Source organism: Eschrichtius robustus, chromosome 15, assembly GCF_028021215.1.
Source record: "Eschrichtius robustus isolate mEscRob2 chromosome 15, mEscRob2.pri, whole genome shotgun sequence".
Lineage (NCBI taxonomy): Eukaryota > Metazoa > Chordata > Mammalia > Artiodactyla > Eschrichtiidae > Eschrichtius > Eschrichtius robustus.
Genome location: NC_090838.1, coordinates 91,123,787 through 91,149,798, shown reverse-complemented (window position 1 = coordinate 91,149,798; position 26,012 = coordinate 91,123,787). Strand labels below are relative to the sequence as shown.

Genomic DNA, 26,012 nt, shown 5'->3' with positions numbered 1-26,012 from the left:
AAGTGATGTGAACAATACGTAGAAGATGTGACAGTCCATAGCCACAAAGCCAAGTGGCTGTATCTGCTGATTCCGCTGAGACCACTAGGAAAATCTTGGGGGCCGTGTGGGCTGAATTCGCTCTCCCTCTGTCCAGGAAATCAGAGGCTCCCACCATAGTTTTCGTGTCATTCCCGTGCCTGCCACGCTTGCTCAGGGCTGGCAGAATGCTTCCTATTTTATATCAGCCTCATCCACGCCGTGTGTTCTATCCATCAGGGTCTGTCTCTACTCACCAGGGACAGGACGGGAGGGGTGTAGGAGGAGGAAGCTCAGGGCCCATTTCACCGTCCTTCAGGCTGGGAGCGCCTCCCAGTGGTTTCTGTTTTACTGAGTCTTTTCTAGAGAAAAAAATCCTCGGGATAATTCTGAGATGATTCCACGTGAATCCTTTGGAGCTTTTCACAGGCATGTGGTAGCGTATTTGGGTCCAGAATCTGGCATTGGGAGGAACTGATTTGAAGCCTCTCCAAGTGACAGTGGGCAAAACCCTGAGAGCTTTTTTCACTAGATGAGGTAGAGACTCCGGCTCTTGGAAGGAAGAGAACTTAATTAAAATCAATTTCAGTGTTTGATCCTCCAAGGCAATGTTCACCGCTGCTTGTAGTTCAAAGACACTGGGTCCGTTGACGTAGCTGGGGCTCAAGATAAATATTCCTCTTCTACTTTTCTTAATAATGCTCACAATGTCTTCCGCATACACTGGAAATAAAAGATTTAATTATTCGACATTGTTATTGGCTTTTTTTTTTTAATGACCACGGTTAAAGATTTGATAAAAGTTCATAATAATGCAATTGACAAGGAAATTTAGTTATTTCTGAGATATACATTTTAAAGTAATAACTAGAATTATGACTTATTACATTATACCAGAACATATATGATTTTTAGAAATTTCATGTAATGTCTGAAACATTTATATTAGCATATTTCCATACAAATAACCCAAAGAAAGTTTAGTATTAGTTGTTTTTTTTGTTTGTTTGTTTGTTTGTTTATACAGCAGGTTCTTATTAATCATCAATTTTATACACATCAGTGTATACATGACATTGTTGTTGTTAAACCTTGAGTCACAATAACCCTGAATCTCCCAGATCCACCCAGCGGGTTCCTTGCAATGGGCACTCTTAGGCAAAGAGGAAAGGAAGCCTGGTTTTCTTGATCACTTCTACTAAATCAACTCTGTGGACAGTTGAAGATATGTTCCAGAGTCTAGTGACTGTCAGTTTCACATTCCTCCCTGTGTTCTGTCTCCTCAAGTTGCCAATTCCTCTAGGAGCAAAGCTCGTTGGAACAAGGTTGGCTGGGATAAGAGAGGGGCATGGAATGTCCCAGGCTCCTGGGTGGGGCATCTCAGGCAGAGGAGGTCAGCAGGACAGGATGAGGTCTGCATATCTGATCGCGCCCAGAACTGGGCCCGGGCCTGGGGAACCTGCTGGACCCAGTCCTGAGTTTGTGGCAGGCACAGTCCCAGAAAACAGGGGACCACCCGTTTGGGAGGACAGAGATAACTTCCTGCTGAGGAGCCAGAAAAGAGATCTTCATTCTGGAAGGCTCCCTGGGCTCCAACATTTTTTTTTCCTGAAGATGGATTATTTTCCCCCTGTGGCAATTTTTTTTATTTTTTAAATTTTAAAATTTTAATTTTATATTGGGGTATAGTTGATTTACAATGTTGTGTTAGTTTCAGGTGTATAGCAAAGTGGTTCAGTTAGACATATGCATATATCCATTGAAGATGGATTTTTTTGATGATGGAGCGTGTCTCTGAAACACACATTTTTCTGTGTTGTTGCCCCAGAAGTTCTAAGCTCATGAAACCTTCCAGAAGATAAATAGCCCAACAGAAAGAATGACAAGACAACGTAGAGAGTGCTTGCACGTAACTCTCCTTCTTGTGCTACGTTTTCTGTTGGCGTGCAGGACTTACCTCCTCCTGGGGCCACGTCTCTTTCAAGCAAACACAAGGTGTATCCATATTTGTTTTCCAAAACTTCAGGGAATAGACTCAGAGCCAAATTTTCCTCACTCAGAGATGAAGTGGCCTCACTCTCAAGAGAGCTCCATTTCCCATAGGATATGAAAGCATCGAACTCCTTTTTATCTGAGGAAGAAGCACAATAAAGAATGCAAGCCACTGACAGATTTTTTACTCCCGTGGCATACCTACATACGCTCGAACCATATGGTAAATGGATAAGAATTAAGATTTGGGATCCTTACTGCGCTGATTTATTAAATGAAAAGCAGCATCTGTGTTCATTTCAGAATCACACTGCTGAGGGGTATTGATTGTTCACCCGGAATCAGATTCTAATCGATGAGGCTCTCCTGCACCTTCACTGACGTCAGATCAAACGGCTGGGGCCTTCTCTGATTAAATCACATGTTCTCAGGAGTTCCTCTGAGCTTTTTCTGCTCTGCAGCGCTGCTGTCTCATTAGTCACACATCAAAGTGGAGTCTCCTCCACCAAAGCCTGATAATACCCAGTGAGCAAAGCACTGCAGAGACCCAGTGCATTAGCGAGCTGACAGCACATGTATCTGTGTTTGAATCCCCATATGTAAAATGAGATAATAATAGCTCCCCGGCATGCTTCTGTCAGGGTCGCCTGGGATAATGTATAGGAAGGATTTGGTGACGGACTTATAGCAGACACAAGATAATATTCATTCCTTTCCCTTTTAGATGGAAAACTGTATTTTGGAACTTGTTTTAGGGTATTTTTAAGGTCTCATATGCCTCTGTTGACTCAACTATTATAAATGCACATAGACTCTGGGATGTGCTAAAGAACTAACTGGAAGCCATAGAAAATCTCAAAAGTTAACCCACGGGCTCTGGAGTTGGACACAGCTGGCTCGTCTTCCAGCACTTTGCACAATGCCTGACAAATAGTATTATTACAAAGTAGTAAACAGCAGTGCTGTTACTGATGCAGTTTGGCAGTTTGTTCAACGTGAACCTAAGAGGCTTTAGCTGACAGAAGTGTCAGCAACAGAAAAGGAAGAGGGAAACACAGGTGGTCTGGCGTCAAGAGAGGAGGATGCTGAAGAGCGAGGTCCTGGAGGTGCATCTAAGATGCTTCTCATTGGCCATGTGGGGAGGCGGTGGCTCAGGGGGCGTGGCCAGCAGGTACATGCTGTGCAGTTCCTGTGTGACACACCATAGTCACCCTGATTTTTTCCACATCCCTGTGACACTCCAGCAAACTAGGATTTTTCTATAACCTGAAAATGTTAAATTTCTTTTGTAATAATATTAGAGAGTGGGAGAATTAGATGATCCCCACAATTCTGACATCCTATGCCTCTCTAAATTTTGGGATATTCACAGGAAACAGTCTTTTTGCTGAAAAACATTAGATTGGCCACAGAGTGTACTGAATCACTGTGCTTGAAAACTGGGTTCTGCCTCCCTGTCAGATTACTAAAACGTTGCCTGTGCAAACGAGAGGGGACACATTTAAAATACTTCACAGTTTGGGGTTAACATATACACACTGCTATATATAAAACAGACAACCAACAAGGGCCTACTGTAGAGCACAGGGACCTCTACTCAATATTCTGTAATAACCTATAATGGAAAAGAATCCATATATGTATATGTGTGTATATATATATATATATATATATATATATATATATATATATATATATAACTGAATCACTTTGCTGTACACCTGAAACTCACACAACATTGTAAATCAACTATACTTCAATTAAAAAATAAATTAAGGTAAAAAACATCCCTCCAAAAAATAAAAATAAGATGTTTCACAGTAGATTGAGTCTTCTGTACAAGCTCTAGAATCTGAAGAAAAATAGCATTTTAGAAAAAGAAGTATGAAGTTGTCTAGGAGAACAATTAAGACAGTGATTAGATAATTTGTTCAATTCAAAAAAGCTAAAAAGCTATTTAAAAAATAACCTCAAAATCCTCTTGGCGTAAGGACTTCTAGTGCGTATGTTCAATCACCGGTCTAAAGAAAAGTGTGATTGATGCATTTCTTTGTTGCCCCTTTTCCCAGTGATCTGCCAGCTCTTCAATGAGTTCCTAGTGTGGGGAAACCACTGGTGTGTGTGTAAAGAGGCATCCCAATCAGGTAAGTATTTAATTGTCCCTGGAATCCAGCAGAAGGGATTCTGCTCTTTCCAAGCAATAGAATCATTCACTAAAACTGCCAACGTTCTAACCTTTGAGCCTTCCGGGACTAGAAAAACACGCCAGCAGCTCTTCTAGTCTAAAGAAGCAAATGTTAATAAACGCTATTAACCCGTCTCATGGGAAAACTGACAGAGACTTCATGGATAGTGCTAGTGCTAGTATTTTACAGAACTTCACTCTTTTAGGGACATTTCCACATCTCCAAGCCCCTCACTTTACAGAAGGAGTTAACTGAGGCAATAGCTAATGGGGGCTCTAAACCAAACTGCCTGGATTCCATCCCAACCTCTAACATCCCCTAGCAGTTCCACTGGGGGCACAGACTTCACGCCTCTGCCTGGCTTGTAGGATTTCAGTGGCGATTACTGCAGCTGATACATAAGCCTGGCGTGCACTCAGTCCTCAAGAGGTAATGAGAGCTGGAGCTGGCATCACTGAGTGCTTACTATGTGCTACATGCTGTTCTAAATGCTCAATATGTCTTAACTCAAAGAACCCACATTGCATTCATTGTGATTGTGATTACAACCCTACTTTACAGAAGAGAAAACTGAGGCATGGAGATGGTAAGTCATCCGCCATCTTGCTTCAGGTTGGTGAGTGGAGAGTTATTTTCAAGTCCAATGTGCCCTACAATAACATCGTTGGCGAGATTCCTAGTAACTTGGATGAAGAGAATTTGTTTCTCCCCTGGGCTCCCAGCCCTTCCCAGGTGTGAAGCCGCCAGACCTGCAGGAGGGTCTCAGAGCCTGAGGGTCATGACTTCCTCCATCGTGGGACATCCAGTTCTCAAGCCCCTCCCTCTAAGTCAGTTCTGAGGCGAGTTGGGTCATCTTACCCCCGAGGGTCTCATCCTTGTTTTGGTAGGTTCGGTACAGCAGCACTATTTCAATCCAGTACATGTAGAAGAGCGCACCTGCGGTCAGCACACCTGCCAGGGCCATGACGGTGCCGAGGAGGATGTAGAGGAACACCACTGCGGAGACGCGGCCGCCGTGAGCAGGTACAGGGGCTGAGTCCCCTCCAACACCCGCCTCCCCTATAAGGCCACATTCAGGCCTGCCCAGCACCTTTTCCAGCCCTATTATTTTTTTATCAAAATCTACTGGAAACATTTCTCTTGAATCTGGACACATCTTAAATCACATCTTGAGGGAATTGCCATAAAATGAACTCAAGAAAACCCAGGGTAATGGGTAGTTTCTGATTGGGGTGGCTGGGAAACTGACAAAAACTACTTTCTAAAATTTTTTTCTCCTATAAGCTTCCACACAACCCATTTGTGTCCCTCTTATTGCATACTGTAAATTATTTTCACGTGTTATCGACCCTACTGAAGTCTAAACTCCCTGAAGCCCAGAGCCACATCTGACTTACTTTCTCACCTCCACCGTACCTAACACGTGGCACCTTTGACCCACCTCTATGGAGCATGCACCAGGAGCACCAAATGTGTCTTATTTAAGCCTCACAAGCATTCAAAACCTGCTTATTCTCTCACCTCTATTAACTGAATGAATGAATGACATCACCTCCATCTCTGAGCATCTTCTTGAAGAAATTTAACAGCTCTTCCTTACCAGGAATTTCCTCTCTGACTTTAAAAGGCTATGATCTGTGATATACACATATCGCCCCTAAACTGAACAAGAATACTCTTTCTCCCCTCTTTTTTCTCCTTCACTCTCCGATACCAGACCATCACATTCTCTGGATCTGGAAGCCAGGGGAGGAAAATAGGAAAGGGAGCTAGGTCCTAGTACGATACCTGCCACATAGGGCATGCTCTGTAGGTCTTTGTAGAATGAATGAGTGAGTAAGTGAATGAACTAAGGAGTGAATGAATGAATGAATGAATGATAGGCTTTTCCAGCACAGCTCCCGTATGCAGAATATTAGTAAGAGGACCAGCTCTGGATCACCAATGTGAAACTTACTAGTTGTGTGGCCTCGGTCAAGGTACTGAATGAATCAGCACAAGCACATCGCTTACTTAGAATGCTGTCTGGCATCTAGAGCATGTTAGCGGCGATCATCACTGTGGCCACTTCCTTAGGAAAGTTCCTCTCCTCCCAGGTGAAAGCAGTTGCATGCCTTCTGCAGCCACCTTCAGGCTCACCTCCTTTCTTTTCTTTCAGTTGGATGGACTGGGTAGTGTTCCCAATGGAGTTCTGGGCAAAGCAAATGAACTTCCTGCGAAGATCACTCCAAGTAACTTCTTTCAGGAAGACAACACGCTCGACGACTTCATCCTTTAAGGTGGATTTAACACTAGGAAAGGAGGGAAAATACCACACCCCTTTAGTGACACAGATTGACACCCATTTGCAGTGTTTGGAACACGTATAAGTAGATAACCGTTTGGCTTTCAGAAGAGCTGTGGGATCAGATAGTACAAGGCGATGCCGGAAAGACAGAGGATGGTCAGAGGTGGCTCATTTTTTATTAAATGATTGAATCAGCTAAGCATCATTCTAAGCATTTACACTAGATGATAATTACTTGCGAGGCTCATCTGATCTTCCTTACTCTAAGATTTCCCCTTGAGCATAGATACAACAATTTAAGAATAATGTTAGAAATGACTAGCTTCTACTGAGGGCTGTGTGTATCAGACGGTCCTCTGGTCCCCTGAGCGCTAAATGTGGAGGAGAGGATCAAATCTCCTCCATGGCTCCCCTCACAGGAGCCCCACCAGGTAATGGTGTGATCATCCTGACTTGAGCAGCTCAGAACAGGCAAGAAGGTGGGTGACAATCCAAGGTCACACCACAGGGAAGTGGCAGCGTGATTCCTGGCCCTGTGTCATTCTGCCCTGTCCAGGAAGTGTGAATCTCGGCACTGATTCACAGTTTGGATTCTCTAAAGTGGCCCGTCTGCAGTCTATCTTCACATTAAAGAATATTGTCTCTGTGGATGATGTTTCAGGCTGTTTTGTTGGGAGCCTACAATACCCACTCTTATTCACTGGATGCTTCCTGCCTGCCAGAGACTGTGATAAGCATATCACCTCTACCATATTTGCTCCTTACAGGGACCTTGCAAAGTGAAGTTTGCTATCCATAGATAATAGATGGCATGGTGGAGGCTTGCAGAGGTTAAGGTGCACATTGCTAAATGGGTGGAAAACAGAGGTTCAAACCCAAGAACGTATAAATTTAGTGCATACTCCCTTTACCATGCTTGACTACCTTCAAGTTTGAGTATCAGCTTAATATGGGACCCAATGAGTTCCCTTGTCTTAGAAGTTCTTTCTAAATTTGATTACTGTTACCAAAACCCATCCTTTATTTTTTAAATGATGTATACTCTTCAAAGTGATATTACATTAGTCTGTTGAAATGTTTTAAAAACCAGGAGGAAGTGCTTAATACAGAGGCTATTACTTTGAAACAGATGTTGGAAAAATGAGGGACACTAGCTCCAAATGTCTAGAGTTTTACTTTCCATTGAGCCAACCTGTCTTCCCAGTAAATTCTTCCCACTAATCTGGGTTGCAAACTAAGTCTAGTTTCTCATAAAACTTAATGGCTTCGAAGTACTTCAAGACAGAGATCCCACATTACAACAGTAATTGGATCTACGGGAAAGAATGAGGGTGACCGTAATTGGCAAATGTCTGGGTAAGTATAAGACGATTTTTTCTTTCTTTAATTTCTTTAAAAGTTATAGTTTAACATATGCAGACAACAATAAAATGATACCTCAGTTATCAATATCCTGCTATTTTTGTATCATTTAAGCCTTCACTAATTCCCTACACCTACTCCATTGTCATTATATGGTTCTTTTTGGTAATATTTACCTACATTGAAATGCACAATGTCTAGGTGTATACTTTTTTTTTTCCCCTCATGCATGGCATGAGGGATCTTAGTTCCCCGACCAGGGATAGAACTTGTTCCCCTGCAGTGGAAAGCGGAGTCTTAACCACAGGGCCACCAGGGAAGTCCCTAGCTGTATACTTTTGACAAATGGTTATTAGGGTATAGAACATTTCCAACTTCCCAGCAAGTTCCCTTGTATCCCTTTCCAGCCAATGCCTAGCCTACCAGAAGGAATAACTCTTCTGATTTTTTTCACCTTAGATTAGTTTTTCCTTCCCTAGTTAGTTTGTTCTTTTTATTGCTGAATAATAATCCATTGTATGAATGAATGTAACCGTGTTTTAATTTTTGACTATTGTAAATAAAGCTGCTGTAGATATGCCTAAAAAAAAACAAAAACAAACAAACAAAAAAAGGCAGCTATCTCACCTCTGGGTCTCCTTTTCCAGATCGGATTGCATCATCTATTCCTCATTTCTCATATTTTCGGTCAGATCGCTTATTATTGTGCCATTTTCTCTGCATACGCTCTGGACTGTTAAGGACCCCAGTACTGGGGCTCTGACTCACCCCACTCTGGATGGACGGCACAGAGGGGAATGGAGAGTGGCTGACTGGGGTGCAGAATCCTTTCCCATTTGTTCCATGTGCCAAGGCTATTCAAGCAGCATGGGTTGTTATGCCTGCTTGTTAGTTTGGTGGGCAAAGCAGCCGCATCAAATTGTTACTACAAATTGAACTTTAAAACAATTGATAAAAAATAAAATAAAAAGATTACTTTAGAAAAAGGTGGGGGGAATTCCCCGGTGGTCCAGTGGTTAAGACTCGCCACTTTCACTGACTAGGACCTGGGTTCAATCCTTGTTCGGGGAAGTAAGATCCCACAAGCCATGCGGCCAAAAATAAAAAATAACAATTAAAAAAACCCAGAAATATTTCATTCTATGGCCCTCTCTGAAACTGCATTTGGCCCCCAAGTTTAAAATTAACTCACACTCTGCATTTCTATACTTTTATTTGCGCCACTAGTTGGCGCTAGTGGCCACACCAACTCCATCTGTTTCTTCAGCTCTGTGTGTACATTTCAGGGGGTTCTACAGGTGAAAGTTTTTAGTTTGAGTTGCGAAGAATAAGTTCGCTAATTTCTTTCTTACCTTCTCCCCTCAGGTGTTGGGACTTCCCACTCCTGGTCAGAATCTTTGACGTACCATCTTATCACAGGCTTAAAGTTTATTTCGAAGCCAAATCGGGCCGTGCAGTTAAGAGTTAAAGGCTGTCCTGAAAAAAGGGGCCACAGAACACAGGAAGGAAGCCCGTGAGAACACTTTGTCCTGTGCAGGAGGAAGACACCACCTGGAAACTGTTCCCTGAGGCAGTCAGGTTCGCAGGTAAAACAGGTGTGCCAGACAATGCCAAACGTCTACCTGTCTCTCATTCGGAAACAGGTAAAACCAGGGATGTTTGTCTCTACTGGGCAACTCTTAGATCTCAAACCTGTGACTACACTTCTGCAAATGAAGATTGGCATGGTCACAGCACTACGGGTTCTGATGTGGTTTAAGGATAAACACCAGGAAAATGAGCAGTTTCAGGGACCAGCTCTGTCTTCCGACGCTGCTGTTGAAGTAGTACAAGGGTGCCAGTAAAGAAATACTAACTAGAATTTGCGTATTAAATGAAAATCCTGAGGTTTTGGCGGCATGTAGTTTAAAGAAGGAAGTATTTAGATATTCAGCTGTATTTTGAACGATGCACTGTGGACGGACATGCATGTTACTACGCTACCCTCTTTCTGCCCATTTTCTCTGTAAGGGGTGTCCAGATGTGCTCTGCCTCAAACTCAATATTTTAACCGTGAAATGTTTAGGGACTCCATTTGAAAACTCACCTTTGCACCTTAATAGTGCTTTCCCCACAGTAATACTTTAAAATTCATTGGTACCTTGTGTAACTTGGCTATTTTTGAATTAATTAATGTTTTCCCTGCTTCTTTCCTCCTTCCTTTCATTCTTGTGATTTTTGCCCGTACTGTTATTTCTATTTCATAATCAGGATACACCGCTACCGTCACCTAGTGGTGATTTGCCATAATATCTACTTTTACATTTCTTTCTATAATGATAAATATCTTATTAGCATTTAAAAGAAACCGCCACCCAGTGGTCTTTTACCATAATATCTACTTTTACCTTTCTTTCTACAACGATAAACATCTTATTAGCACTTAAAAGAACACTTATTTTATTGAGACAACCAGCACTTGGTTTTGAAGAGAACAGTTCTTATTTGGCTGTGTGGGACGATGTAGATGTAATTGAAGCTGACAAAATCAAAGGGGACCACAAGAAGTCGCTTTCCCCCTCTACCCCAAAGAAGACACTACTTTGGAATACAACTTATTTGAGCAAGGGTTGTAGTATTCTCCTACAATTTATCTTAACGTCTAGACCAAACACTGTATTTGTAGAGGTTAATGCTACCTAAGTTGGTAAACTGGTTAAATTTATAGATTTAATCAATGAACCTAACCAATTTGTGTAACCCACTGTTCCTGGGTGGAGTAAGGAAGAATCTTAACAAAAAAAAAAAAAATCTATTGATCATGCCTAACATACAAGTCACCTAATATATCAATACATCATCCCATATTTCTCATTGCAACCTTGTGAGGTCAGTTTTATTTTGTCTAGTTCCAGATTTATAACCTGAGGCTTCAAAAGATTAAATAACTGTATAAGATCACAAACCTAGTCAGTGGCCGAGTCTAGATTCACCCCCAATTCTGTTTAATTTGAAATCCCGATGCTCTTCCTTGTAACACGCTTAGACCTGCTCCCAGAAGCAAAATATCATTCAAGGGTGATCACACCACCCAGCTTACCAAGTTCTACTTCCAGGGTGTCCTTGATGGGATCCAGAATATCCGGTTTGAGATTAGTGTTTTTCACTAAAAGATGAAAATAAAAATTATTATTTGCACTGGGAAATCTGAAGGCCTGCTTCCTGAAGATCTGAATGCACGGTCACACTTTGATCTAAATGTTTTGGAACTTCCTTTCCAAATTTCATCCATAATGTACAAGGCTAGAGACTCAAGTTTCCGTGTGAAAATCACGCCTCCAGAAACGACTGTGACATCAGGTTGCAGGTGGTAGCAAAACGTGAGTCCTTGATAAATCCGTATCCGCCCGGGGGGAACCTTCTTCCAGGCCAGCCCCGCGGGCCCATTGCAGACGTGAAACCCCACCCCATCTTCTCCTCCAAGATTGTTTTTTGGTGCATCCGGCTGAGTAACCCAACAGGAAGGAGGACGCACCTGAGAGAATGCACAGGTCAGCCAGATCGAAGCCCACCCCTCCCTCCATCCTCAAATTCATGGTTTGTTTCAAAATAAAGGTGAGCTCAGCCCTTCATGAATCATTTTATCTCTCAACTTCCTGACACAAACTTTCACATATGCCTCCACTGTCAAACTCCCTCCTGAAGATGTCCCATCTCCTAAGAAAGGAAACTTCATCACCTCTGTTCTGGAATTGTCCTCTCTTATTTCTCAGGGACCTCCTTCCCTCAATTACATCATCTTCCTCCTGTATCTTTGACTCTCTCTCTCTCTCTCCTTCCTGTCAGCATTAATCCATGCTCAGTCTCTCCATCTTACAAAAAAAGAGAAAAAACCCTTCACCCTACACCCCCGCCCCAGTCATTCTCCTTCGTTCGCAGCCAAGTTGTTGAAAGAGCACTGTGTGCTCGTTTCCTCCCTCCCTTCCCCTGCCCTGCAGTCTGATTTCTGCCCCCATCACTCCACTGAAACCGCTTTGGCCAAAGTCACCAGTGACCTCCTTGCACCTAAATCCACTGGGCATGGCTGAGTTTTTAATCTGCTTTCCCTCTCAGTAGCATTGGATGCCGCTGGGCGTGCTCTCCTCTCCTCTTCGGGGTGCACGTTTCTGTGCTCTGATGTTCGCCTTCCCCCTCTCTGCTCACTCCCCTGAGTGTTACGGGCTCCTCCTCCTCTGTGCCTCTTGTGAGTATCACTTCTCCCCGGGCTCTCCTTGTGGTCTTCATTCCACCTACTCTCCTTGTGGGGCAGCTCACGCTCCAGGCCTCTTCCCTTCGAAAGTTCTTGGCCCTCAAAGTGCTCTCTCGCCTACGTCATCAATTTCACTTCCTTTACTGCTCCCTCCCCACCTTTCCACGGATACCCTCTTGCTGATGTAAATCATGACCTCTCTCTTCCCAAATCCAAGGATCAGTTTCCAGGCTTCACCATATGAGGCCGTGCATCACTCCCTCTTTCTTGGGACACTTTATCGCTGAGCCCTGGGATAGTTATTCTCTGTTCTCACACCACTTCTCCATCTCCCGTGGGGATGCTTCTCCTCCCCCGTGCCTCCCAGTGCTGGATGTTCTAGGCTCTCTCCTCTCTATACTCAATCCCCACGTGACCCCACTCTCCCTCGGCTTTAGATATCGTGCCGGCGGCCACCCTCACATTCACATCTCCCGATGTAGTAGCCTGTATCCCAGACTGGTTTATCCGAATACCCACTTGTCATGGTGACTTGATGAATCAAAGTCCTTTCAAGCCTAACACTGAATTTCTTCCTCAGACCTGCTTCTCTTTCAGTATTTTTTCTGTCTCATTACACGGTGCCACTGTTTACCAACTCATCATGCCAGAAAAGTAATCCGTCATTGATTTCCCTCTTTCATCTTGCACATAAACTCCATCAACATGTTCTGTTGACACACACATAAAGCCATTTCTAATCACCTCGGCTAAGTCTACTCAAAGAGTGACCAGAGACATCTTTTTAGAACATGATTCAAACCTGCTGCTCCCCGCACCCATGCCTTACACCGGCCCTTATGTATCCCATCCTACCCCCTCCACTTCCATCCCATCCCATCTTATAACACCCCTTCCCATCCAATCCCATCCCACCCTTATGTATCCCATCCTACCCCTTCCACTTCCATCCCGTCACATCCCACCCCTTCCCATCCAATCCCATCCCATCCCACCCCTTCCCATCCCATCCCATCCCATCCCATCCAACTCCATCCCACCCCATCCCACCCCTTCCTATCCCATCTCATCCCATCCCATCCTATTCCACCCCTTCCCATCCAATCCCATCCCACCCTTATGTATCCCATCCTACCCCTTCCACTTCCATCCCATCCCATCCTATTCCACCACTTCCCATCCAACCCCTTCCCATCCCATCCCATCCCATCCCACCCCTTCCCATCCCATCCCACCCCTTCCCATCCCATCCCATCCCATCCCATCCCATCCAACCCCATCCCATCCCATCCCATACCACCCCTTCCCATCCCATCCCATCCCATCCCATCCAACTCCATCCCATCCCATCCCATCCAACTCCATCCCATCCCATCCCATCTTCTCTCAATATGTTATAGAAAGTCCACCTCGTTGCCCAGCATAAAACCTGGCTCTCATACTGGACCCCTCCTTTTCCCTCTTTTCACTCCCAATTCCCAAACCCTTTCACGTGTAACTTCCTAAGTATTTCTGGAGTTTGCTCTCTTCTCTCCATCCCTACTGCCCCTCCTAGTTCAGGCCACCATCAGCAGTTGCCTGCTTGACCCACAGCAGCCTCCTAATTCTTCTCTCTGTCTCCCTTGTTGCCCCCCCAAACCCATGTTCTACATAATAAGCAGAGCGATCTATCTCAAATCCAGATCTATTCATGACACTTTCCCACACAGAACCCTCAATGGCTCCCCATTTTTCCTTGGATAAAGCCCAAACTTACTAGAACAGTGTGATGTCTGTTCTCCTTCCAGATACCCTCAACTGACCTTCTCTTTCTCCCTGGAAAGCACCATGCTGTCTCTCATCTCCTGGTTGTTAACTATGCTGCTCCCTCTGCCTGGAACGGCATCTTTTCCACCTTCACTGGGCTAGTTTGTCCTCACTCCTCGGTTCTCACCCAGCCTCGGGGTACCCAGGTCTGGGTTTGTGTGTCCCCCACATGCCCTGCTGCTTCCCTTTCTCTCCACTCATCACACTGAACTGTAGTAGCCTGTTTCCTCTCTGTCTGCCCCATGAGACGGTAAGTCCTGGGAGGCCAGAGAAAGTGTCCAGGCGCTCATTCTTACAACCTTAGCACCAAGGCCAGTGCCTGACACATATCACATGTTCCACAAATACTGGTGTAAGAATGAATAAATGGAAGAATGAATGAGTAAATGAGGAAGACAGGAATGATGTCAGAGAAGACTTAAAAAGATGTGACAGAGGTTGCAAAGCATCCTCTGGGAGAGAGAAAAGCAGATTCTGCCACTGAATATTTGATGGGCGAGTTATCATGCCCGAGGGAGAGAGCAACCACGCTTGGAGGGGCAAGTGGTCCAAGTTGGGTATTTGCCTTCTAACCCCTCATCCAAGCAACAATCTAATATAAATGTAAATCGATGAGGTCTGAAGTACTGCAGAGTGCAAGGGCCAGGAAGTAAGCAGGGGAGTTTGACTTGGTCTCAGGAAGCTCCACGTGGTTTGTATCTTGCAATGAAAGAAGAGGAAGTAAAATTGATTACTATATTTACTAAGGGCAAAGTCAACCATTCTGTATGGTTATGTTTTGATATAGGCCACGCTTAAATTGATTACATCATACAGTTTATCCATGCTTTACACTTGTAAATCTAATAAGAATGACCCAAGGGAAAGCCTGGGCCAAAAACAGACAAGTCACAGAAGAGTAAGCTCAATGGGCCAATAAACAAATGGCAAGATATTCAACTTCATTAGTAGTCAGGGAAACATAAATTAGTATGAAGAAGAGAGAGTCCACTTGACACCACAGTCTGAAACCACCAAATATTACTTGGGAATAATGGGAATCTGTTCATTGCTGATGCGGGTATAAATTTAGCAAAACAATGTCTATGAACAATACCATGTGTTTATAACACAAAACACATTTTATAACATAAAACAATATTCTGTTTTATTAATGGACACATACATATGTAGAAAAAGCATAAAACATAAATGGAAAGGATTATAAGCTAAGAGTGGGCTACATCTGCAAAGAGAGGAAGTGGGAAGGCCTCAAGTTGTATCTGTATTGTTTTGTTTCGACAAAGAAACCGTGAGATGGAAAAACCATTATTAAAGCTGGTGATAGGTACATGAGTGTCACTTATTTCTGGGTGTGAAATATTTAACGTTGTTTTCTAATTTATTATCTCTTATGTGTGAAATCTTTAATCTTGTTTATTTCTTTACATGAACCTTTGATATTGTTTTTTAATTTATCACAAAACAAACCAGAATCAATGCATGGAAAACCCAACTTGTGACAACTTGAATATGACCCAGAACTAGGCCTTCCTTGGAGGATGGAATCTAGGTTAATGGAAAATTGATGTTCACCAACATTCCAGGCTTTACATGACGGTAGGCTATGACTGTCTCCTTCCTCACCACAAAAAAAGGAAAAATATCACTAAGCCAAAGAAGATAACTTTAACTGGGTAATTGGGGTTGAAATCTCAAATACTGAAACCAAAAACCTCACTTACCAATGGTTTTCACTTGAGCAACAGCTCTGGCTGTCCATAAGCTTGAGTTATCTGACTGAGTGTAATCACACACGTATGTGCCTTGGTGATAGTCATAAACTTCATCCACTTCAATTGGGTTGCTCCTCTTTTCAGAGAGTAGTTTTCCATTCTAATCCAAGAGACAAGAAAATTAAATAATTTAACCAGAGAATTACTATTAATATTAAGCTCACCTATAGCAAAACTTCACAAATTTGAACCAAGGAAGGGGAAGGTTAGTCTGATATAAGGACATTGCAGAACATAATACCCCCAAGCTATAAAAGATTCTGCTCAAAACTATATTTGTAAGATTCTTACTTGAAACGAGAAGCATTTTCAAAGACAATTACATGTGGAGATCAAGACAGCCCAGCAAGAGCTGTTTAACCTGGTAAAGCCCAAAGCGTGATTCAGGCCCCTAGACTCTAGAAAACTCATAGTGGTCTAAGTGGTCGATACCTAAATGAATTTTTTAAAAACACGTATACTTATATATCTGGAAATTGATAGAGATTTTCTGTGTATTGGGCTTACATAAAGTTTCTTCTTTAAATAAATTTCACTCGAATAAAAGAAAAAAATGTTAAATTGAAAACATTAAGCAAATAACTAAACAGATGTATCTAAATTTGACAAAGAAGGACTGGGATTCAGGAACAATTATTTAACTCCTAGTGGACTCAAAGTTGAGTGAGAACTAAAATTCAATTATGAACATTTCTCTCTCCTACTTAGAACCTCTCATTGACACTCCTTTGCCTTGAGGGTAAAGTCTAAAATTCTTCACAGCCTAATCTTGCCATTCCTTCCCCAACTCATTTCCTGCTTCTGCCCCTCTACCCGCCTGTCATTCCCTACATAACCACGTTCTTTCTCAATCAACGTGTCTCCCACCACCTTTCCCCATTGGGAAGGCTGTTGCTCAGTCTTCAAATCCAACTCAGGGGGTGACTCTCACGGAGGGAAGTTATCAAGTCTCCCCGAGCACGATCAGTGACTTCTGCCCCATCATCACGATAGCCCTTTTATAGTAATGATGCATTGGGGTGTCTCCTCCTGTGAGTTGTCGAGGGCAGCCTTTGTGCCAAGACATTTAGCTGGTCCTGGACACACTGGGAGGAATGAACACAGATCCCTTCTCTGAGCGAGCTCTCAGCCTAAGGATGCATGTCTGAGCAGTAAGCCAGAGTATGGCACACACAGGTGGCTCTGCCTCATAGGAGAAGTAGGGACTCTTCCCCCAGTCTAATCCGAGACTTGAAGGATATGCAGGAATCAGTCAATACCAACAAGGACCTACTGCATAGCACAGGGACCTCTGCTGAATATTATGCGGCAACCTAAATGGGAAAAGAATTTGAAAAAGGAAAAAAAAAAAAGAAGAAAGTAATTGACATTTTAGGAACACTTGAAGCAAAGCCTGTATGTAGGAAACAAGGCCAAGGTGAAAGCGCTGACGCAAGTAGATGTGTTTGATCTTTGTATCTCCGGGATACAGCAAGCATGCCAGCAAGAATAAGGTCTTTGTAAATAAGGGGTGAATAAATGCAAGTCAGTTGGAAGAAAGGTTTGGAAGCATAAGAGTCACATTATCAGACATTTTTAGAAAAATGACTGGCAGCTCTTTTTTGACTGTGGAAACTCTTGTAAATTTAAGCAAAGACTATCATAATCACCCTTGTATCTTTAGGGTCTAGGAAGTGGTAGGGGCACAGTAGTATTTATTGAATGATGGGGTATCAGTGTATCATTAACCTTATAATCATTAATCCTCTAACCTCCGTGTAGCACCTGGCTTTCCAATTTCCTACTAAGAGTACTAGTGGTATATCTTTCACCACTGCAGTCAAAAGAAAAGAGATAAACAACAAAAGTAACAAAATATCAATAGTAAGAACTCATTACCTATGTAGACTACAAAGTTATTTCTCATGTGTATCTCGTATGAACATTCAAAGGATTCTCTGACTTGGTTTGCACAGATTCTATGTCTTCCATTTTATAGATGGGAAAACCAAGGTTCTGAAGTTTGTGTTTTGCTCTATACCATATAGCTCGTGAGAGGCCTGAGAATCTATCTACGTTTTTCTGATTCTGAGTTTCATGTTCTGATTGAGGAATTTCCCTTCCCCTTTGCCTGATGACTCGTAGAAGCAGAAATTCCCCTCCCCCAAGTCTCTGGTGTGGTTCCTGTGGCCCAAGAAAGAATTTCCAGTAGGTTGGCAGGGAGCTGAGAAGAGGGTCAGAACTGGTCAGAGCTGGGCAGCTGCAGGTAGGAAGTAAAACAAGGCCAAGAGGTGGGACTGACAAGGTTAAACATCTATCGAGAACATTTTAAAAGGAAGCTTCAGGGCACGGGGTAAAATTCAGAGATGAAACTTCTAGAGGACATGGTAATAACATACAAAGAACAGAAATTGGAGTGGAGGTGTGTCGTAAATCACATGAGAAATTAACGCAGAGGAGGGGATGCAGAGTTGGAACCAGACTGCAGCTGGGCCATAGGGAGGGTGCGTAATTGCAAAGTGGGCCTGACTTTTTTTAATAAAAAGGTAAATATGGCTTAGTGTGTATCACCAAGACTTTATGGGATGGAACTCAAACAAAACATCAAAGAGATAAGGGGCAAGAAATTTGTGTCAAGAATGATGGGGGGTTTCCCTGGTGGCGCAGTGCTTGAGAATCTGCCTGCCAATGCAGGGGACACGGGTTCGAGCCCTGGTCTGGGAAGATCCCACATGCCGCGGAGCAACTAGGTCCGTGAGCCACAACTACTGAGCCTGCGCGTCTGGAGCCTGTGCTCCGCAACAAGAGAGGCCGCGACAGTGAGAGGCCCGCCCACCGCGATGAAGAGTGGCCCCCGCTTGCCGCAACTGGAGAAAGCCCTCGCACAGAAACGAAGACCCAACACAGCCATAAATTTAAAAAAAAAAAAAAAAAAAACAGTAAAAAAAAAAAAAAGAATGATGGGAAGCTGATCTAATAACATAATCACAAATGATCCTAGTAGGAAAGAGAAGTGCCAGTGAGGCCACACAGGAAATTCTTTGTTTTGCTCGGATGTGAAACAGTCAAGAACAAATTACAGAAGGAGGAGTATCAATCAGTAAGTCCCAGAGAGAACTGACACATGTGACAACCTGCGGATTGTAGCATTGTACACACCGTAGGAAGTTGCCCAGGATTCTGAAATTTCACAGCGAGAACAATCGAATGGGCCAATGTATGGACCTTGGAAACAGCTTCCAAAAAATCGAATCTAAATGACCTTTACCTCTTCCCTACCAGGAACTGCATCAACCTTTGGTCTGGCAAGTCTCACCATACTCACCGGCTCTCCATGTCCCTGGGCTCGCAGGATGCCACCAGGTGCCGGGGACAAGGAAAACAAGGCCAAAGGAAATGAGAAGAAGTGGCAGGTCTATGTGCGAAAATTCCATGGAACTCAGGGTTCAGAGATGACCCAGCAGCCACGTCAGCATTGTGGCGTGTGAATGAGGTTGACTTAAACCACCAGTGGAAAAGTCATTCAGGCACAGTCTTACTGCCAGGACGTCACAGCCATGTCACAGGCACCCATGTCTCGGTGCCCCAGGCCCTTGCAGAAGAGCCTCTCCCACTGCCCTGTGTTATAATTCTGCCTGGTGTCAAAGATTCGTTTAGCTAAAAAACCGAGAACGCCCTCCCATTAATGTAATATCATCTAAGACGAAGTCTGCTTATGCCAAAGCTATTTTTCATTATATTTTTATTTTAATTAATTAATTAATTAATTAATTTATTTATTTATTTTTGGCTGCGCTGCAGGATCTTAGTTCCCCGACCAGGGATGGAACCCGTGCCCCCTGCAGTGGAAGTGCAGAGTCCTAACCACTGGACCACCAGGGAATTCCCATTAGATTTTTATGAATTAGGAAAATATTATTAGAATGAAGAACAGATAATTCCCTTTCTTCTGACTTCTTCATCGTTCAATATTTCAGTTAAGAATCTCCAAGTCTATTTCTGTTTGAATTTAAAAAAAAAAATTCCCACAAGGACTCAGAGGCAAAGAATATACAAATCAATTTTCACTGCAAAGTAAAGGAGCTGTTACAGTGGAGGATTACTGGACTGAATGTCAATATTATGACATAGCATGAGTGTCTTTCGTGTTTGGTAATTGCAATCATTGTTGCTTTTGCTGTGGTCATCCATGTACAATGCTTGGTGTCAGTCTATTTACCTCTTGTAAAAATAAAATACAGTGTGTGTGTGTGAAAAAAAAAAAAAAAGAATCTCCAAGTCTAAATTTTTTGAGGTGTCTATTAAAAATATTTTGGAACCCCCCAGAGACTACAGCACATGGATTTATTTCGCTTGGTTGTTCTATACAACCGGCAGGTTCATCCCTGGTCAGCAGTTTCATGTGCATTCAGTACCACCGTTGTTTTCATCCTCTCAGCCAGTGTTAGTGTTGTCGGTTTTGAAATAATGTTAAGTATGAGCCACCCTCCACTTGAGTACCTGTGGTTTAGCATGAAGAAAAGGAATGCTGGGTATTATTTCCTGCCTAATGTCATCACTTTTAGTGATATGCTACTTCCATGGGGTCCGTGACTTTCCAGGATACTGTCTGTGTGTGTGTAAGCACGTGTACACACACATGCAATTCATGCATTTCATGCAATTCATGAAACATAACCTAAATAATGACCTGTCCAAATCTCCGTCAGAAGATACAATTTTAACAACAGCCATCGTTTGCCTACTTTTAAGACAGATGCCTAGTCACCATTAAACACATCCTGACATTTGCAGTCAAGGCCCCAGAGAAGAGAAATAAAGCTTCCTTTTGTGAATGTCATACAACATTAGGGTTTAGTTCATAAGAGCAGTATATGCAGAAATCTGGCAACTACCGTGTGGCTTGTGCTTACCAGAAAGTGAAAATAGCTTACATTTCAGGGATACAATCATTGAAAATTCAAATGCATTTTCATTTTAAGTAACAGGGCAAGCCTGGTTTGGGAACAGCCTACCTTGACGTAGTAAGGCATCTGTCATCCCAGATTACAAATATTTTTGAACCATGGGAAGTTTTGTTCTTAAGAGTGAACTGAAAATAATGAACAGAACCATCGGCTCTTCTTACCAACCTCATTTTAGAGGTTATGAAATTAACGTGTTTCTTTTTTTTTTAATTGAAGTATGTTGACTTACTATGTTGTGTTAGTTTCTACTATACAGCACAATGATTCACTTTACATATATATATGTTCTTTTTCATATCCTTTTCCATCATAGTTTATTACAGGATATTGAATATAGTTCCCTATGCTATACAGTAGGATCTTGTCGTCTATCTATTTTATATATAGTAGTGTGTATCTGCTAATCCCAAACTCCTAATTTATCCCTCCCCTCTTTTCCCCTTTGGTAGTCATAAGTTTGTTTTCTATGTCTGCGAGTCTGTTTCTTTTTTGTAAAGAAGTTCATTTTTGTCATATTTTAGCTTCCACATATAAGTGATACCATATGGTATTTGTCTTTGTCTGACTTACTTCACTTAGTATGATAACCTCTAGGTCCATCCATGTTGCTGCAAATGACAATATTTCATTCTTTTTATGGCTCGGTAATATTCCATTGTGTATATATATATACCACACCTTCTTTATCCATTCATCTGTTGATGGACATTTAGGTTGCTCCCATATCTTGGCTATTGTAAATAGTGCTGCAGTGAACATTGGGGTGCATGTATCTTTTCAAATTAGAGGTTTTTCCGACTTTCCCAAGAGTGGGATTGCTGGATCATATGGCAACTCTATTTTTAGTTTTTTAAGGAACCTCCATACTGTTCTCCATAGTGGCTGCACCAATTTACATTCCCATTCACAGTGTGGAGGGTTCCCTTTTCTCCACACCCTCTCTAGCATTTGTTATTTGTAGACGTTTTTATGATGGCCATTCTGACCAGTGTGAGGCGGTACCTCATTGTGGTTTTGACTGCACTTCTCTAATAATTAGTAAGGTGCTTCTTAAATTAGGATTTTATTGAGGGCAGCACAATTTCAGTGTCATTTTAAAATATAAAATTGAGACCTTAAGTACACACTCACCCTCCCTGTACCCTTCTTTCTACAAGGGACATAGTAACACCAGTTGTCACTGAATCTCAAGAGAATCAAGTGAGGAAATATTGTCTCACCCATTGGTAATTTTACCTCCAGGAGACTCTGATTGCTAAGTTTTGAGGTACAAAAAGCCAACAGATAAACATGGGCCACTTTCTGGACTTTGATCAGGGGCAATTTAAAATGATATTTTTATATTAATAGATATCTTTGGAAGTCAAATTTAAAGTTTTGCATGATTTCTTAAAACAAAGTATTGAACTTCAAACAATTATCATAGGGACTTCCCTGGTGGCGCAGTGGTTAAGACTCCATCCTCCTAATACAGGGGGCTTGGGTTCGATCCCTGGTCCAGGAACTAGATCCTACATGCATGTCGCAACTAAGAGTTCACGTGCCACAACTAAGGAGGGGGTGAGCCACAACTGAGGAGCCTGTGAGCCGCAACTAAGGAGCCTGCCTGCCGCAACTAAGACCTGACACTACCAAATAAATAAATAAATATTTAAAAAGCCAATTATTCCAAATGTAGGAGACGATTTAAACTCTATTCCCAGATTCCATCACCCTGGGTCAACTGACATTCCCAGACTTTGGAAGAGATGCTTACGCGGCATTTATATATCTGTTAGGACTTAGAAAAACTATAAAATACAATGGAAATGTGAAATGATTTTGTTATGAAGTTTACTCACATGTGGTTCATAACTCAGAATCATTCTGAAACTTGTCTTTTCCTGATTCCTGTTCCCTTTTTCTCTTAGCACTGCCCTCCCTCCCCACTGACTCACCTGTGCAAGACACATGTCACCCAGGCCACCAGGTGCTTGCCTTAACTGTCTTTCCAGAGGTGTCCTCTTTGGAAAGTACTCCAGTCTCCTACTTCTTTCAGAAACCCTTCAAGACATGCTTGTTGGGTGTTCCTTTCACCCTAGCAATGCCCTTTGCTTTCCAAAGGCAGTAAAATTGAACAAATCTGGTCTTCTGCATGAGTGGGTGTTCATAAGTTTATGTCTTAACCTCACATGTAATGTACTTGAATTTTAGAAATTTTTCTGGCACTGATCAAAAGGATGGTTCTAATAACTGGAACATCAGACTCTGTGGCTACCTAGGGGAAAGCTGCTTTAGAAAGTCAGGTCTTCTCTGCAGGCGTGAGGCCAGTGTTTGGGAAACTCTAGAGCTCAGATTCAGACTCACATTTCTATAAATTACATAAGGAGATGCTACCATAAAAACTAAACTCTGGCATCAGTTTCAGTGAAGTCATTCTTACCTGGTACCAGGTCACCTCTGGACTTTGTGTATCACTTTGGGGGCTGAGACCGGGGCAATAAATGGAACCCATGCTACCAAGAAGAAGGAGTTGTTCATGTGATATGGAGCTCCCACAGGACATATTTGTCTTGGGTTTAACTTCTAAGATCATCTTGACACAACAGGCCTCATCCTGGGGGCTCCTAGGAAAGTTAAGAAGGTCCTGTGAACACAGATGTTATATCCAGATAGTAAAGGATTTGGTAATGTTTTCAGATAAAAATGTACTTGGGACTTACCTAATCCTAGGTCTACAAATATATGACCCAGCATTATTCATCTCTGTGGTCAAAAAATGAAGGGTGCTCTTGTCCTGGATGATGTGAGGATAGTTTCGAGTAATTTCTACTAGCGGATCTCCGTTTTGAGGTTGTAGGTACCATTGGACATCAGATAGGTTCCTACTACCACTGCAGGGCAGGTGTTCAGAGCTTTGGGTTGGTGAGAGTTGACTTCTGTGGTAGAAATGGGATTTCTGTGGCTCTGGAAAATCACAAAATAAGACAAACTCCTCCCCACACCTTGCAGAGTAAGTTCTAAGAAGTTTTCCAGTGGAGCAATCTGAAAACCACAATAAACAAAGGAACACAGAAACACATTAGATGAATTCTAACATATTTACAAAGAGTACTTGGTTTCACAAGGGATTAAGCTCCCTTGGGTGTCTTTCTCCTTCACGGTTCCCATTCTGTGGGGAAAAGAAGTTCATGTTCTAATTCCCTCCCACTGGTCTTCAGCATCACAAGTAGCAACGGAGGTTTCCTGTTAAACATGCCAACCCACCTTTAATTCCTCTTCAGCTGCTTCCACTGAACACCCAGATATAGTAACTGAGTTCCACATTGTTGCGTGGTATCAACTGAAAGCTGTTCACCCCAATAATTTCTCCTCCTACCCCCATCTTAAAAGTAGAAAGACAATGTTCTATATTATTATGCCATGCTGCCGATGTATCACAGAATACCTGTCACTTTAAACTTGGACCATAAAACTCACAAGGTTAGCATGAAAAGTGAAAAACCCCTACCTGAAGTATTAAATCCTTTAATTTTCCCTCCTGCGATAAGCCAAAGAAATATCCAGCTCAAATAAAGCATTGTTCTCTCTGGGTCTTGTCACTGCTTCAGGACATTTGTTCTGTTGCCAGAGTGGAGGACATTGTAATTCAGGGCTCCACCCGGAGAATCATCTTCATTTCTGTAAATCAAGAAATGGGAAATGAAGAAATCGGAACCAGTGATCAAAACGCAAGTCACACAGGAAGCTTTGAAAGGGCAGGTCCTACCCAAAAACCTTCACATGCCCACACTTGAGTCGTATTTTCAACAGCGTGTGGCAGGTCCTGCATATGTCACTTCTTACACAACTAAAGGAGGAAGGACATCTCAGACTCACGGTACTGCTTGCACCTACACTCCGTACGGTGTGATCTTTTGATGTCATTTCTTCATAGAATCCTTTTTTTCTTTTCCCAAGGTTCTGACCTAGTACATATATTTTCATGGGTAATTTGCAAAGAGTTAAGTGAAAGTTTTCCTGAAAAGATCATCCAAGTTGAATGAAAATGTCAGGTTCTCCCCAGTTAGGGAAACTAGTGCGGTAGCTCATGTGTAAACTTGAGAATGTCTGCACGTTGCTAATTTGTAGTAACTGTTAGAGAATAGAGGATGCTTGACTCTTTGTGCCCCAAACAAGACAGGAGAAGTTGTCACTGGATGGCGTTTCTACCAATTCTCTGAAGTATAAAAGGGAAGAAAGGTCACCCTGGGCTGTGTTCATGGTGGTTCTGTCCCTCTTGTTGACAGGGTGGCTGTTGGAACTTTCAAACTATTTACAATAGAGGAGAGATAAGGTTGCTGGGTGGGTGTCCTAGTCCATTCAGGTTGCCATAACAGAAAACCAAAGACTGGATGGTTTATATCCAACAGAAATGTATTTCTCAAAGTTCTGGGGTCTAGGAAGCCCGAGATAAAGGCACCAGCATGGTTGCCTTCTGGTGAGGGCTCTTTTCCTGGTTCATAATTGGCACCTTCTCACTGTGTCCTCACCTGGGGGAATGGGCTACCCATCTTACTGGGGTCTGTTTTATAAGGCCCTAAATCCCATTCGTGAGGGCTCTTCCCTCAAGACCTAAGCAGCCCCTAAATGTCCCACCTCTCAATGCCATTCTCTTTGGGGTTAGATTCTCAGCATATAAATCTGGGGAGAGAGAGTCCTTTGGTAAAATATGACATCACCAGACTGACTTACACTTTGTCGTGCAATTTGACGTGCATGACAGTTTAACTTTTTACTCAATGCTGTATGGAAAAACGTGATCATTAGTGGGCTAAAGAAAAAAAAAAAGGTCTAGAGCTGGGTGTGGATGCTACAAACCGTATTGGTTTTTACCAGACGCTTTAAACACAGCTAGACTATTCTGACTGTGTTAAAAAATTTTAAACTATAACTTCTAAACTCAGAATCTTGAATTGCAAAGATAGGAAGGCTATTTCTGCAGTTTACCAGTGTCTTGGAATATTTTCTTTTGTTAATGAAAAGACAACTTATAAACATGTTTTAAAATACAAATTTATTGCTGTTGGTTACAGTACTACAGCAATTTAATATAATATGAGGTCTGTAATTACCATGATTTGTTGTTAACATAGGTAAGTTTTGTCACAAACTATGAATGTCCAAAATATTTTATTCCACTCAAATGTCATTGTAAATAGCTGGAGGGGAAGCAGCTGTGGGGTAAAGTTTAGCAATCTGAACTATTTCAAATGGAATTAAATAAAATTTCTGGATGGTAAAAAAAAAAAAATCTGGGGAAAACACAAACATTCAAGCCATAGCAGTGGGTGATATTTAATTATTACGTAATTTTGTTTTGAGCAGAAAATACAAATAATTTCACTATAGAACAGCTTTATCTGTGCCTCTTAGAGTTCTGAACTATTATCA

The 26,012-nt window shown here is 42.4% G+C and overlaps 1 protein-coding gene across 1 annotated transcript; it reads right to left on the bottom strand.

Annotated features, from left to right (window-relative positions):
- Positions 1-323: 323 nt before the first annotated feature.
- IL18RAP (interleukin 18 receptor accessory protein) lies at positions 324-24,160 on the bottom strand. The gene is given in 11 exon segments (XM_068564180.1): positions 324-389; positions 392-741; positions 1,976-2,149; positions 5,055-5,192; positions 6,336-6,487; positions 9,198-9,321; positions 10,925-10,990; positions 15,604-15,754; positions 23,023-23,206; positions 23,303-23,624; positions 24,091-24,160. Coding segments are annotated over 11 exon segments (1,797 nt in total).
- Positions 24,161-26,012: the final 1,852 nt, after the last annotated feature.